We start from the raw sequence: 17,025 nt of genomic DNA, 5'->3' as shown, positions 1-17,025 counted from the left end.
AAAAAATGATTAAAAAATAAATCAAAGGGATATTGACTTTGGAGATTATGGTAGACCAGACATTTTGAAAAGCCCTCTTTCACAAAACAGATGCTGAACACATACTCACAAATGTATAATTTTTAATCTATTGCTGAGCTCACAAGAACATAAGACAAATCTCTAAAGGACAAGAAAAAGTAGAGGCAAATGCCAAAGCCTGTGCTGCTGTAGTGAAAATGAAAATATCAGAAGTCTAGAACTATGAGATTAAGTTTCTCATGGAGAAATAGAAGATGCTCTTAAGGGTGATACCCTCATTGGAGAGTGAGCTAGGGAAGGTCTGCAGCCTGCAAAGGAAGCCTATGAGTCTCTATGGGTCTTCACTAATGCTCAGAGTAGGGTGAAAAAAACAGAAAATGATGCTCTGGGAGTTTGTTAACATATTCCTGTTCTCACAAGGGTCTATGGTCCAGTTTTATACTACCCGTATGATTAAGGAATTTCTAAGCCAGGAAATTGAAATGGTTACAAGTATCTTCCTAGCAACTAGTAGAAGCAAACCTAAATCATCTCTGGAAAAAAGCACTCTCATTCAGTCTCTTTAGGGGGTCCAACAGATTAAGTTCAGTCAAATATGAGTCCACAATAAAACAATAAACACACCATTACGCATAAGAGTCGGTTGAAATAAACCACAGATATGGATCCATACAAAGCTTTAGATATTAGAAGGAAATAAAAGATAATATTGAAAAAAATGAGCAAGTTCTCAGTTTTGAGACTATCAACAGTGATCAGTTGAATTTGAAAAAGGGCCAGATACTTATGGAAATGAAAAATGCAGTTGTGAAAAAAAATACAACTCAGCAGATGGGTTAAAGAGCTCATTAAAATTGGAAAGAGAATTAGTGAAATACAAATTACATTGGAAGAAATCACTTAGAATGCAGGAATAGGTGTAAGGAGATGGAAAATATAAAAGAGCTTAAAGGACACACAGAAAGAAGTTAGAATGCCATCCGGCTCTTCTATTGGTACTTCCTGGAAAAGAGAATGAACAGAATATAGTCTGCAAGACAATAGCTGAGACTTTTAAAGACTAGTTGTGATGGTTAAATTTAGGTGTCAACTTGACTAGATTAAGGGCTACCTACAGAGCTGGTAAAACATTATTTCTGGGTGTCTCTGTGAGGACACAGGAGAGACTGGTTTGTGAGTTGGTGGACTGAGTGGGGAAGATCCACCTGCAGTGCGGGTGGGCATTGTCCAATGGGCTGGGGGCCCAGATAGAAGAAAAAGGCAGAGGAGAGGCAAATTCACTGTCTCCCCTGGAAAAGGAATACCTTTCTCCTGGTCTTGGACATCAGAATTCCAGTGTCCCTGGACTTTGGACTCCTGGACTTGAAGCTACAGCCCCCCACCCTCTGCATCTGGTTCTTAGGCCTTTGGCCCCAGACTGAGGATTGTACTATCAGCTTTCCTGGTTCTGAGGCCTTTGAACTTGCACTGAGCCACACTACTGGATTTCCAGCTTGCAAATGGCTTATCGTGAGACTTCTCAGCCTTCATAATCGTGTGAGCCAATACCCCTAATAAAACTTCCCTCATATATCTATTTGTTTTCTCTTTCTGGAGAACCGTGACTAATACACTGGTCAAAACATGAATCAATAGATTCAGGAAATTCACTGACTCCCAACCAGGATAAATACAAAGACTGCATCTAGACACATCACAGTGAACTGCAGAATACCAAAAGCAAAAAGATTTTCAAAGCAACCAGATAGAAAAGACTGGTCACTTATTAGAAATGATGATTAGGCGAAGGGCATGCTTCTCATTAGCAAAAATGAGAGCCAGAAGGTAGTGGATGATGTCTTTCAATTCTACTGGGAAAAATTATATCTCAATAACAGTGAAATGAAGATATTTCAGGTAAACAAAAATGTAATATGTTTTCCACCAATAAACCATGACTAAAATAGCTCTAGTTATTTATAGTGAACCATCACTAAAATAGCTCTAGTTATTTATAGTGATGAATAACTAGTTTTACTCCAAACAATGCCAAATTTGGTTCTTAGAAAAGACTAACTCTGTGGACAAACCTCTGGTGAAATCATCAAGGGAAAAACAGAAAAAAAGGAAAATTAACAGTATTAGAATAAAATAGGGAATGATTGTACAGAAACAGCAGACATTCAAAAATATAGAGCACTATTAACAAGAAGCTTAAAAACTTAAACAAAATGGATAAATTTTTAGAAAAACAGAATTTACCAAAACTGTCTCAGTAAATCTGAGTAGTCATATAACTATTCAAACTTAGCCAGCACGAAAATAAAAAGAAAAATATTAACCAGTTATTAAAACACGGAAAAAAAAAAGTTTCAAAAGAGAGACTAAGAAGCCCTGATGGCTTTACAGGTGAATCTTAAGAAGCTTTCAAGAAACATCCCATTCACAAGATTCCAGCAACCTGAAGAAGAATGAACACTCAAAAATTATTTTATGAAGCATGTCTGATTTTTATAAAACCATAGTATAAGAAAGGAAAAAAATATAGATCAGTCTTTCTCATGTACATGTAGATACAAACATACTAAACAAAGCAATCAAATACCAATATACAAGTTTTCATTTAAGGAAAATAAGTTTCACTTAACATTAGAAAATCAGTATAATTAATTGCATTAACAAATTAGGAAGAAAAAATCATATGATTATCGCAAGAAATGCCAAAAGAACATTAGCTATCATTCAACATTCATTCATGATAGAAACACTTAGAAGACATTTTTTACCTAATAAAAGAATTAAACCTCTACGTAAAATACTATACGATAGGGAACATGAAAGTTCCTAGTAGCATTAGTAATAAGGGTGAAATATAGGAAAAGCCAAAATGACTATTAGAAGTAAAAGTGCATATTCATATAATGTAGTACTGTGCAGTAGAGGAAATGAGCTTCACACACATCATCGTGAATATATAGGTGAACATAAATATCAATTGAAACGTGACATATGTAGTAAACTACATTTCACAAACATAAATTTTAATATCTAGCATTTAGCAGTACATTAATGTGAAAATATAAAAATTAGACTATTAAATAAAAAATTAGGTTTTGTGGTTAAATAGTAGGGAAAAGGGATAAAATTGAGAAAGGCATTAAAAATTATTAGTCATATTTCTTAGGCTAGATGGGGAGCAAACTCATATATCTTTTTACGTGTATAAAGTGTTTCATAATAAAACATTTTAAAACTAAAAGAATTGCAGTTCTTGTTTGTGAAGATATAACTTGTGAAAATGAAAGCAGGATACTAATATTCTTTACATAGTAGGAAATGAAGAGAGCAGAGCTGGGGTTGGGAAGATGTTAGGCAAGGGCAGAAAATTTCAGGAATAAGTTCACAAGACTTCTTGTACAACATGGTGACTATAGTTAATAGCAACATATTGTATTTTGAAAATTGCTGAGTACATTTTAAGTGTTCTTACCATAAAAAGTGAGATGATGAGGTATGTGAGGTAATGCATATATTAATTAGCTCTATAGAGCCATTTCACAATATATAGATTTGTTTTGTTTTGTTTTGTTTTGTTGAGACAGGGTCTCACTCTGACCAGGCTGTAGTGCAGTGGCATGATTTCAACTCACTGCAGCCCCAACCTTCCCTGGTCTCAGGTCATTCTCCCACCTCAGCCTCCCAAGTAGCTGGGACTACAGGCACATGCCACGATGCCCAGCTAATTTATTTTTATTTTTATTTTTTTGCACTTTTAATAGAGATGGGGTTTCGCCACGTTGCCCAGGCTGGTCTCAAACTCCTGGGCTCAAGTGATCCACTCACTATGACTTCCCAAAGTGCTGGGATTACAGGCATGAGCCACTGTGTCCGGTCTCGCAATTTCAAAGCATCATGTTGTATGTGATAAATATGTACAATTTTTATCTGTCAATTGAAAAAGAGTTGAAGGTTGATGGAACACAAAAGCATTAAGTATGGGTATTTAAAATTCAAAGAAACTGAAGTAATACAATTGTTGTATCTTGGGAGGAGGATGGGAGAAAATAGAAAGTGGAAAAACAAAGTCAAATCTTTCTTTTGCAAAGCCAGTAGTAACCTAATATAATGTGATCAATCAAGAAAGAGCAGCTTGAGCACAGAATTGGGAGTTACAGAAATAGCATCCGAAAGAATGAGAGTGAAACTGAAGGATTGCTTTCCTGCCTTGCAAATGCTCCTCTACACCTTGAACTTTTACCATGTGAACATAGTACCATTTTGTGAATTAAAGATGAAAATTAAGAGTTGGTTCATCACAAAAGAAAAAACATGCCAGTATTTAAGTTTGGTGTAAAATGTAAACTGTTCTGCATAGATGGCATATATAAGTGAACCTTGATAAAGATAGTCATATGGTGATGTTTTCATACTGGGCTGTGTTTTTAGCTTTGTGCTTTATTTCACAAATTCTCTTCAGTGCATTTGATATTATTGATAATCTGTAGGGTATTTTTTAAATCTGAAAGTTTTAATAAACTAAGTCATTATTAAAAAGATAATTCATTCTTACGTGGAAGTTTCTAGAGCCCCACCTTTTGTTCCTCAGAGAATTCCCCAGTTCTCAGTACAAAAACCAAGGGGAAAAATTGTATTCAGAGAAGTCTGATGAGGAGGAAATTTTGCTAAAATACGTGTATAGGGAGAGTATTGTTAAGTTACTGTGTTTAATAGTAGTCTATTCTCACTTTTTGAGTAGCTGAGTTTGCTCTTCTAAAACCTTCTACATTTTGCCAATAATTATGCTGCAGATTTCTTTTTATTTTCCTTTTAAAAATCAAAGATTGAAATGTCAAGATAACCAGAACTCCAGAACTGCGTGTCTTCTCTTTCTCTGGCAGTTTGTATGCAGGTGTTTATGTTCTCTCCTTAGGCAAATCAAGAGCTCGAGGCCTTAGAAGAAGAAATGTTGCAGATGCAAGAATCTACTCGTCTTTTTGAAGTGGCTCTTCCAGAGTACAAACAAATGAAACAGTGTCGCAAAGAAATAAAATTGCTCAAGGGACTGTGGGATGTCATCATTTATGTTCGAGTAAGATGTGCTTTTTCAAAATCTGCTTTTTGTTTAGTAGTTCTTTTATATATGCAGTTTGTAGAGCCTGGGCATTCTGTTTGGGTTTTGTAATGCCTTGAAATATGTGGAAATTAGCTCCCCACCCCAGCCCCAAATTAGAATTCATATATCTCTGTTAGTGGATTATTATTCTTTGAATAGCAGTTGTTTTTATTTTTAGTTCAGGATGAAACTTTGTATAATAAGATAACTGCCTCAAATCCTTTGGGGAGATTGTATAGAATATAAATAAAAATTAATATATAAATATATATTACACATGTAGTCATCTGTGCATACCAACTCATGCATATACCTATGCTTATACTTACATGCCTGGGCATATACAAACAGACCCTTACTAAAAATAATTTGTATATGGTTAATTAAGTTAAAAACTTAAGTGAAAAAATAAGTTCTAGGGAATGAGGCATACTGCAACAAGCACTATAATCTTTTAAGGTAATTGAAAGCCATATAGAAATATAATTATAAAATATGGTCAAGAAATGGTTAATGAGAGTTTTGTTTATAATGGATGAAAATTTTCATGTGAAAGCTTATTACATGTAGAATTGTAAAAGTCTGTTATTTAATCTACTTATCAGTTTATTCAAAGTACGCAGGATTAAGTGATAATGATGGTATGTGTATGGAATTTATCATCGCTACTAGAAATTAATATATCATAATGTTTTAGCCTTTAGTTTGACATGTTCTGACAACTTTTTTGTTTTGGTGATAGGGAAGTTTTGACAAGTGCAGTTAATATTTAAAAAATTGACTCTCCACTGGATGATAGAGTTACTGTGTATCATCAGTTTATATATTTTGCTGCAGAGACTTGCTTTCACCAAATGTTGTTGACACTTTTATCTGCTTTTGCGTTTTCAGAGAAGCATTGATAATTGGACTAAAACCCAGTGGAGACAGATTAATGTGGAACAGATGGATGTAGAACTCAGAAGGTTTGCCAAGGCGAGTTCCATAACTGTCTACTACAACAATTTATCTTTCTCAGCACCACCTCCTTCCATCTCCCCTAACCTTGTATCTGGTGTATTGGGCTGCATGTACTTATTTACTTCTAACAGAGTGATAACAGACAGTGTTTTTTTCACCCTTAGTCAGTTGCACTTCTAATCAAGCCTGCCTTTCTGTGAGTGAATTGATAGAAGCATATTAGGGTTAATGAATTTATGAGAAGCTACTCTAATTATGAGCTTCCTACAGCTTCCTAGAACAGAGAGGAACATTATCAGGGCCAAGGGGTCAGGCTTCTGAAAGCTTTTGATTTCTTTACTTAGCAACCATAAACATTTTGTATCTGAAAAGGTACCTTTTGGTTCTGGAATGTGGGGCAACTAATAGGAGTATGCCACCTCTGGATTTATGTGGAATATTGTGATCTCTGTTCTTATTAATGACTCTGGTATCCCAAGGGAGCTCAACATATACAGAACTGAGCCGATTGTAATTTGGTACTTACTGGTCTTTGATATCTTTTCTGCATAGCAGTATGCCCTCTGAAGACAGAGCATCTTTGGATAAAGCCAGAATGCATATCAGTGAAAGGCAGTTAAAAGTGACAGGGCCGTTTGCTTTTTTCCACCCCAGGGCTTCTTTGCTTCGGCTCCTACCCACTCTCGCCTGTATTTTCCCCTATATTATGCCAGTCCCAAAGACCCAAACTAAAATGTCCCTTCATTCTTTTGGATGTCATGGGGTCACATTGCCCTTTATTTAGTGCTGAGTTCTAGTTATTTTCTTATGGGTTTTCTCATTCACAATTGCTGATGTCGTTCCTTGGGCTGAGAGGACCAGCCAAGTCAAGGGACCTATTTGGCATTTTAAGATGGTGAAATATTTAAGTTTCAAGAAACAGGCACTCAAAGGTAATCATCATTCCAAAGCTATTGTTTAAATGAGTCATGTATTCCGAAGGAGATATGAGGAAGTAATCCAATAACAGTCTGTTTTCATTTATTTATGTTTATAGAGGAAACATTCTTTATTGCACGTGTCCTGTGAACTCTGTTACTTACCTGTGTTTCCTCATGGGACATTCAGTTAGATCTTGTGAATGAGAAAGCAATGTATCCAAGTGGCTTGTACATAGTAGACTTGTAATGTACAAATGAGTGGATCCCTTTCCGTTTCTCTGGTTTTGGTCCTTGGTCTAGGAGTTCAAATGCTTTCACTCTTTTCTAATCCAGGAGTTGGGAAATGTATGTTTATTCTTCCAAAGGAGGCAAATTATTAATATATACTTGTTGTTATATCTTTGGAGCCAGGTTTTATCCTCCACTTTTCTTTAGGAAATTGGGTCACTCAACAAGGAAGTCCGCATCTGGGATGCTTACACAGGCCTGGAAGGCACGGTTAAGGATATGACAGCCTCCCTGAGGGCCATCACAGAGTTACAGAGCCCTGCCCTCAGGGACAGGCATTGGCACCAGCTGATGAAAGCTATTGGGGTCAGTATCCTCGGTCTCACTAATTGAATATTTTTGTGACTGTGAAGTGTTACTTCTTGGTTTGCATCATCCAGGATGAAGTGTAATTTATGAAAAGGTCGTCAGACGTAGGAGATCAAGCTCTTTGAGGAGACCAGTGGTCTGGATGCCCAAGGTCCTAGTTCTTACTCCCCTTTTTTCTCTTACTGGCTATGTGACCTTAAGCAAGTCACTTAACCTCTTTCATTTGAGTTTTGCTTTTTAGTAATCAAATGAGAAGGGATGCTATCTGCTCTTATACATTAGGGGAATCTTGCAAGGAATAAGTGAGATAATATGAAAACATTTTATAGAGCTAGCCATCTGGTGAGATGGCTGCAAAGAATCTTTCTATGGAAAGGGTCAGAAAGCATAAAAGTGAATTTGTGGGAAAAAGGAATCCAAAATTGTGATTTCTTTTTCACTCATAATTCATTTAATAATGGTGCCTTTTTTTCATGGTCTTTTGATGATTTTGATTTTATTGCAAGGCATAAAGTGGTTTCTCATGTGTCCATGCCACTTGAGCTTCTATTTTCTTGCCTTTCTATGTCTATTGAAAGCAAATATAACAACCTTATGCACTCTTCACGGAAGATGACCTTTATGAGTTTAAAATATATAAAAAGTCTAATATGTGTATGTTTTCATTAAGCAAATCAAGAGTTTGAGGGGCACACTGAAGAAAGACTCTCAGGATGTGAAGGGGTGTTGCAGAGTAGGAAAACGGGCAAGGGCATTGTGGAGAAGTGGGGACAGCCTGGGCTTTGTAATTCTAACCCTAACACTTAGCAGCTCTGGGATCTGGGACAAGTTGCCTGTTCTTTATGACTTGGTTGGCCCTTTTATAAAATAAATATAATACTTCCCATGCAGACTGGGTGAACACATTGGAAATTTTATATATATGTGTGTATATATACACACACTCACACACATACACATACGTATATATAATATATAAAATATAGATGTACACACATATATATATACATATATTTAAAACACACATATGCATACACATATATACACATAGTCATGCACTGCATAATGACATTTCAGTCAGTGCTGGACCACATGTACTATACTGGTCCCATAAAAAGATACTGTATTTTTACTGTAGCTTTTATATGTTTGTTTAGATACACAACTACTTAGCACTGTGTTATAATTGCCTGCAGTGTTCAGTAACGTGCTGTATAGGTTTGTAGCCTAGGAGCATGGCATAAATGGCATAGCCTGCTACACACCATCTACCCTAGTTGCATAGTAGGCTATGCTATCTAGGTTTTTGCAAGTTCACTCCATAGTGTTCACACAATGACGAAAATCACCTAACAATACATTCCTCAGAACATATCCCCATTGTTAAGTGATGAATGACTATATATAAAGGACCTAGTATGTAGTAAGTGCTTAATAAATGGGTCTCTGAAGCTATTGTCACTATTGTATTTTTTATAGAGTCTTTTAGACATTGGCTATTTAGACTTTGTAATTAATTTGTGCATTCAGAAAATTTGTATCGAATCTTTGAATGTGTAGTAGACTATGTGCTCTGCTCCCCATCCCCTTCTCATATTTCTGCCCATAAAATTTTGTCTCAGCATAGCCTCTACTTGCCTGTGTTATGCCTTTTTGCCAGCTAGAAAAAGTCGCCTGCTCTGACAGACAATTTAGAAAAAGGCACCCTCCTCCAGGCTGTCCCCAGGACAGCAGAGCAGAGGCTGGCGTCCATCTCCATTTGTCATCTGGGCTGGTGTCCATGTTCAGTACACAAATTGCACAACTAATCAGGGTGGCCCTATTACACATCTCTGCTCGTTCCTTCTCAAGGGCAGACCTAGCTCCCTGGTCCCAGCAACTCTAGAGTGAGGTCAAAATTGATGCAGAGATACCCTGGCAAAACTCATCTGGTTTTCTCAGGACTTTCCAGCTTTTAGCACTGAAGGTCTTACATCCCTGAAATCCACTTGCTAGAAACCCCTCAGTCCTGAGCAAACCAGGGCGTTTGGTCCTCTTATGCAGAGGGATGGATAGTACTGAAGAATGTTAGAGGGTAGGGAGGGGCAGAGCAGACAGTGGCAGCTTCCCAGAAGCAGTTCTGGATATTCTTAGCAAAAGCAGGAAAGAAAATGGCTTTCCTGCAACCCTGTGGCTGTCTCAACTCTTCACTTACAGGAGACATGAGTGAGTTTGGGTATGTCAAAGAGCTGAGGATGTCTTCAAGACCAAATATAGGGTAGGGAAGGGGGGAGTCAATGTCACAAGGCAATGTGGAAATGAGAATTATTTTTCACATGGTAAATATGAAGAATGACACTATGAGTAAGAGTATTTTTTGCCAATGAACTGAGATTAAACTAGTGGTAAAACTAGGTTAAATTACAGAAGCAGCTGGGAATTATGTTCAGTGAATAGGGTTCTTTAGGAAGAAAAGACAAATGAGCCACTATCTGATTCCTGGGATTTCAACCAAATTATAATAAATGAACAATGAGATTCTCTTTAAAAATGGGTTTTGTGGGCAAAGGAGCTAAGAAACGTGCTGACAAGGGAAAGATATGAAACAAAGAAAATAGGGTAGCACAAAAGTGACTAAACTTTGGCCCTTGCTTCTGGCAGGTGATGCCTCAGGAATTGTGAGTTAAAAAGGAATGTGTTAGATTGTCCACATCTTTCAAGACGAGAGATGTATTCAGCACCTGACTTGAGTATATTTTAGTTAGGATTCATTTTACCAGCCTTTAGGCAAAAGGAACCGTTAATGTATGTGGAATATAAAGTCTACCTTTTTTTCACCCCAATCAGGTCAAGTTTTTAATAAATGAAGCCACAACTTTGGCAGATTTGTTAGCACTGCAGTTACACAGAGCAGAAGATGATGTCCGAAGGATTGTGGACAAAGCAGTGAAAGAGCTGGGGACTGAGAAGGTAGTGTCCTTGGGCTGGGTCATTTCTACTTGGTTAATTTTGGGTATTTGCATAGAATCCAACTTAGAGAAAAGTCCTTTTGATGTCCTGGGAGCCTGGAGAGATGAGTCCCACTTTGTTCCTTGCTGTTCATTAGGTGTGGGATGAGCAGGAACTAGGATCATTCTAAGCCATAGTGAAACAGGAGGATTGGTCCTGTTGATGATGATGATTATAGCAGAAAATACTTACATATCCTTAATATAAATAAAGCACCACTCTAAGTGCTTTATTTATATTAACCCATTTAATCTTCTGAGGTAAGTAATAGTATCTCTATTTTACAGATGGGGAAACTGAGGTATACAGAGGTAATTAACTTACCCAGATTCACACAGAACACTGAGATTCACGTTTAAGGCGTTACCTATTTCATGCTGGCTAATTTGTAAATAATATCTACCAAACATTTAGGTAATCATTTAAGTCCCTTCTTGCTCTCAAATTCTGTTTTGGTTAGGGATGATAAACTCACGTTCAATAGAAGTTTGATATCCGCGTGATGCTCATTCCTTTGATGTGATAATATTCATTCTTCAAACCCCATCACTGTGAATTACTTGGAGGAAAAAACTGAAGCCAATAATATTTGATATCAGTTTGCATTTTTGAAAATCGAAAAATAATTAATTCCAGATAATAGCCTAGATGTTGATTCTCAATTAAATTTTGTGCACATTAATTAATTTATATTGTTGATTACTAGGTTATTAATGAAATCAGTCAGACCTGGGCAACCATGACGTTTTCTTATGAAGTTCACTATCGAACAGGCATTCCATTACTAAAGTCTGATGAACAACTTTTTGAAACTCTAGAGCATAACCAAGTAAGATGGATATTTTTATTGCACATGTTTTTTAAATTTATTTTTATTTAACAAATAATTGTATATATTTATAGGGTAGAATGTGATATTTTGATACATGTTTACAATGTGAAGTGATTAAATCAATCTCACATACGTAACATTTTTTTGTGTGTGGTGAAACACTTAAAATCTCCTTTAGGAATTTTGAAACATACAATGTGTTATTATTTATTATAGTCACCAACTGTGCAATAGATCACTAAAGCTTATTCCTCCTGTCTAACTGAAAATTTGTACCCTTTGATCAACAGCTCCTCTTTCCCCCTCCCCCAGGCTCTGGTAACCATCATTCTACTCTCTATGAGTTCAACTTTTTTAGATTTCATGTATACGTGACATCATGCATTATTTGTCTTTTTGTTCCTGGCTTATTTTGCTTAGCATAATGTCCTTTAGGGTCATCCATGTTGTTGCAAATCAGGATTTTCTTCCTTTTAAAGGCTGGGTGGTATTCCATTGTGTTTATATACCACATGTTCTTTATCCATTCATCTCACAATGGACACCTAGGTGGCTTTCATATCTTAGCTACTGTGAATAATGCTGCAATGAACCTGAGAGTACAGATATGTCTTCAGTCTACTGATTTCATTTCCTTTGGGTATATACCCAGAGGTGGGATTGTCAAATCATATGGTAAGTCTATTTTGAGTTTTCTGAGGAGCCTCCATCCTGTTTGCTGTAATAGCTGTATTAATTTACATTCCTACCAACAGTGCAAAAGGGTTCTCTTTTCTCTACACTCTCACCTACACTTATCTTTTGTCTTTTTGATAATAGCCATTCTAACAGGTGTGAAGTGATATCTTATTGTGTTAAATTTGCATTACCCTGATGATCGTGGATGATGAACATTTTTTCAAATATCTGTTGGTCATTTATAAGTCACCTTTTGAAAAGTATCTGTTTGGGTCCTTGGCCCATTGTTTTGATTAGGTTACTTGGTTTTTTGCTTTTGAGTTAAGTTTCTTATATATTTTGGAAATTAGCCCCTTATTATATGTATGGTTTGCAAATATTTTCTCCCAATCCATGCATTGTAGCTTTACTGTGTTGTTCCAATTGCTGTACAGAAGCTTTTTAGTTTGATGCAATCTCATTTCTTTGTTTTTGCTTTTGCCTGTACTTTTGAAGTCATATTCAAGAAATCTTTCTGTAGACCAATGTTGTAGAGCACTTCCCCTAGTTTTCTTCTAGTAATTTTATAGTTTTAGGTCTTACATTTCAGTCTTTAATCCATTATGAGTTGGTTTTTTTATACGGTGTGAGATAAGGGTCCAATTTCATTTTTCTACTTGTGGATATCCCCTTTTCGAAGCACCACTTATTGAAGAAATTGTCTTTTCTCCATTGTGTGTTCTTCTAAATTTTGTTCAAAATCAATCTACCATAAATATGTAAGTTTATTTCTCGGCTCTGTATTCTGTTCCATTGGTCAATGTGTTTGTTTTTATGCCTGTACCATGTTCTTTTGATCACTATAGCTTTGTAATAGATTTTGAAGTCAGGTAGAGTGATGCCTCCAGCTTTGTTCTTTGTGCTCAAGATTGTCTGGGCTATTCTAGGTCTTTTGTCATTTCATCTAAATTTTAGAATTTTTTTTCTATTTCTGGAAAACATTACATTGGAATTTTGATAGGGATTGCATTGATTCTGTAGATCTCTTTGGGGTAGTGTCTTAGTCTGTTTTATGCTGCTACAACGGAATACCGCAGACTGGGTAGTTTACAATGATCAGTAATTTAGTTGGCTCACTGTTTTGGAGACAGAGAAGTCCAAGATCAAAGGGCTGCCATTGGTAAGGGCCTTCTTGCTGTGTCATAACATGGTAGAAGGCGTCACGTGGTGAGAGAGAAAGAGAAGGTTGAACTTACTTTTAAAACAAACCCAGTCATGATAATGAACCCACTTTCTTTTACATGTTTTTTTTTCTTTAAAATTTTTTTTGCACATGGTGACTGACAAGAATCCACTTTCTTAATATAACTAATTCAGTAATGAGGGCAGAGCCCTCACAATATCTCTTAAAGGTCCCACCTCAAACACTGTTGCATTGTTGATTAAGTTTGCAACACATGAGCTTTGAGACACAATAGCAAGTAGTACAATAAATAGCAGGTAGTATGAACATTTTAACAATATTAAATACTGGGATAACTTTAAATATTGAATACCTTTCCATTTATTTGTACTATCTACATTTTTTTCATCAATGTTTTGTAGTTTTTAGTATACAGATACTTCACCTCCTTTGGTTATATTTACTCTTAAGTGTTTTATTGTTTGATACTATCATGAATGGGATTGATTTCTTAATCTCTTTTTCAGATAGTTTGTTGTTAGTAAAAAAGAATGCTGATTTTGTACCTTACAGGTATGCTGAATTCATTTGTTCTAACAGTTTTAGGATGGAGCTTTTAGGATTTTCTAAATAGAAGCTTATGTCATCAGCAAACACACAATTTCACTTCTTCCTTTCCTATTTGAGTGCTTTTTATTTCTTGTCTGATTGCTCTGGCTAGAACTTCCAGTACTGTATTGAATAGAAGCATGAGAGTGGGCAACCTTCTCTTATTCCTGCCCTTAGACGAAAAGCTTTCGATTTTTTGCCGTTTGAGTATATTAGCTGTGTGCTTTTCATGTTCAGCCTTGTTGTGCTGAAGTACATTCTTTCTATGCCAGATTTGTTGGGAGTTTTTAATCATGAAGTGATGTTGAATTTCATCAAATGCCTTTTCTGCATATATTCAGATGTTCGTATCATTTTGTCCTTTTAAATATGGTATATCCCATTGATTGATTTGCATATCCTTGCATTCCTGAGATAAATCCCATGGATCGTGGTGAATGATCCTTTTTAGTGTACTGTTAAAATCAGTTTGCTAGTATTTTGCTGAGGATTTTTAAAATGTATGTTCATCAGGGATATTAGCTTCTAATTTTCTTTTCTTGTGGAGTGTTTTTGGATTTGGTATCAGGATAATGATGTCCTCATAAAGTGAGTTTGCAAAGTATTTCTCCTTAAGTTTTTTTGGAAGAGTTTGAGAAGGATTAGTATTAGTTCTTCTTTAAATGTTTGGCAGAATTCCACCATGAAGCCCTTCTGTTCTAGGCCTTTCTTTTGAGGGGAAATATTTTAGTATCAAATCAGTGTCTTTACTTATCTGTTCAGACCTTTTATTTCTTCTTGATTCAGACTTTGTAGATTGTGTGTTTCTAGGAACTTAACCTTTTCAATTTGTTGGCGTATAACTGTTCATAGTAGTCTCTTATGATCCTTTGCATTTGTGTCGTATCAGTTGTCATAACTCTTCTTTCATTTCTGATTTTGAGTTATCTCCCTTTTTTCCTTAGTCTGGCTAAAGGTTTGTTGATTTTGTTTACTATTCAAAAAACCAATTCTTCATTCCATTGGTCTTTTTGTTGTTGTTGTAGTCTCTATTTCATTGATTACTGCTCTGATCTTTATCATTTTTTCCTACTATTGATTGTGGGCTTAGTTTGTTCTTCTTTTTCTAGTTCCTGAAAGGTTAGCATTAAGTTGTTTATTTAAGATTTTCTTGTTGTTGTAAACATTCATTGCTAAAAACTTCCCTCTTACAACTGGTTTTGCTGCATTCCATAAGTTTTAGTATGTTGTGTTTCTGTTTTCATTTGTGTCAATATATTTAAAAATTTCTCTCTTGATTTCTTCTTTGACTCATTGGTTGTTCAGGAGCATGTAATTAATTTTCATGTATTGGTGAGTTTCCAAAATTCTTCCTGTTATTAATTTCTACTTTTATGCCACTGTGATTGGAAAAATACTTGATGTTATTTTTGATCTTCTTAAGTTTTTATCTAAGATTATCTGGCAGACTTAAAAAACATTTATGTTTTTTCATATGGATGCATAAGAGATGTTCATAATTTGGAGGTACATGTGATAATATATTCATGTAAAACAAAGATCAAATCAGTGTAATTGGGATGGCCATCATTTTAATATTTGTCTTTTCTTTGTGCTAAAACTATTGGAATTTTTCTCTTCTAGCTCTTTTGAAATACACAATAGATTATTGTAAACTGTAGTCACCCTATTGATCTATCTAACAGTGGGTCTTATGAGATCCACTTTTTAAAAAAATTTCCCACATATGAGTGGGAATATGTGATATTTGTCTTTCTATACTTGCCTTATTTCACTTAACATAATTTCCATCCACATTGCTGCAAATGACATGACTTCATTATTATTTTTATGGCTGAATAGTATTCTATTGTTTATACCATTCTTGAATCTGTTAGTGGGCACTGAGGTCAATTCTATACTTTGGCTATTATAAATTAGTACTGCAAAAAACATAGAAATGCAGATGTTTTTTCAACATATTGATTTTCTTTCTTTTGGGTGTATACCTAGTAGTGGAGTTGCTGGATTAAATTTTTAGTTCTTTGAAAACTCTCCATACTGTTCTCCATCGTGGCTATACTAATGTACATTTCTACCAACAGTGTAAAAGCGTTTCCCTTTCTCCACATCCTTGCCAGCAGCATCCATTGTTGCTTATCTTTTTGGTAAAAGCCATTTAATCGGGGTGAGATCATATCTCATTGTATTATGATTTGCATTTCTCTGATGATTAGTGATGTTGAGCATTTTTTTCATATAACTGTTGGCCATTTGTATGTCTTTTTTTTTGAGACAGAGTCTCGCTCTGTTGCCCAGGCCGGAGTGCAATGGTGCGATCTCGGCTTACTGCAAGCTCTCGACTTCCGGGTTCACACCATTCTCCTGCCTCAGCCTCCTGAGTAGCTGGGACTACAGGCACCCGCCACCATACCTGGCTAGTTTTTTGTATTTTTAGTAGAGACAGGGTTTCACTGTGTTAGCCAGGATGGTCTTGATCTCCTGACCTCGTGATCTGCCTGCCTTAGCCTCCCAAAGGGCTGGGATTACAGGTGTGAGTCACCGAGCCCAGCCTGTATGTCTTCTTTTGAGAAATGCCTATTCAAATTTTTTGGCAATTTTTAAATCAGATTGGGATTTTGTTTTGTTTTGTTTTGTTTTGCCACTGGGTTGTTTGAATTTCGTATGTATTCTGGTTATTAATCCCTTATCAGATGAGTAGTTTGCAAATATTTTCTCCCATTCTGTAGGTTGCTTCTTCACTTCATTAATTGTTTCTATTGCTGTGCAGAAGCATTTTGTCTTGGCATGATCCTATTTGTCCAGTTTTGCTTTTGTTTCCTGGCCTTTTGAAGTCTTACACACACACACACAAACCTTTGCCCACACCAATGTCCTGGAGCATTTCTCCAGTGTTTTCTTCTAGTAGTTTTATAGTTTCAGGTCTTAGATTCAACTCTTAATCCATTTTGATTTGATTTTTGTTTACATTGAGAGATAGGAATCTAGTTTCATTCTTCTGCATATGGTTATCCCGTTTTCCCAGCACCATTTATTGAAAATACTGTCCTTTCTCCAATTGTATGTTCTTGGCACCTTTGTTGAAGATTAATTGGGTGTAAATGTATGGGTTTATATCTTGGGTCTCTATTCCGTTCCATTGGTCTCTGTGTCTGTTATTATGCCA

The 17,025-nt window shown here is 35.9% G+C and overlaps 1 protein-coding gene across 1 annotated transcript in view; it reads left to right on the top strand.

The window, feature by feature from the left end:
• DNAH11 (dynein axonemal heavy chain 11) overlaps positions 1-17,025 on the top strand; it is a 372,079-nt gene that overhangs the window by 67,831 nt on the left and 287,223 nt on the right. Inside the window, exons 21-25 of the mRNA XM_025379290.1 lie at positions 4,931-5,089; positions 6,005-6,088; positions 7,429-7,587; positions 10,417-10,539; positions 11,285-11,407. Of these exons, the coding sequence (XP_025235075.1) occupies positions 4,931-5,089; positions 6,005-6,088; positions 7,429-7,587; positions 10,417-10,539; positions 11,285-11,407 (648 nt within the window). The remainder of the gene's footprint in view (positions 1-4,930; positions 5,090-6,004; positions 6,089-7,428; positions 7,588-10,416; positions 10,540-11,284; positions 11,408-17,025) is intronic.

The sequence above is a fragment of the Theropithecus gelada genome, chromosome 3 (genome assembly GCF_003255815.1).
Source record: "Theropithecus gelada isolate Dixy chromosome 3, Tgel_1.0, whole genome shotgun sequence".
Classification (NCBI taxonomy): Eukaryota; Metazoa; Chordata; class Mammalia; order Primates; family Cercopithecidae; genus Theropithecus; species Theropithecus gelada.
Note: the sequence above shows the minus strand (reverse complement) of the source record. Positions and strands in the feature narration are given on the sequence as shown.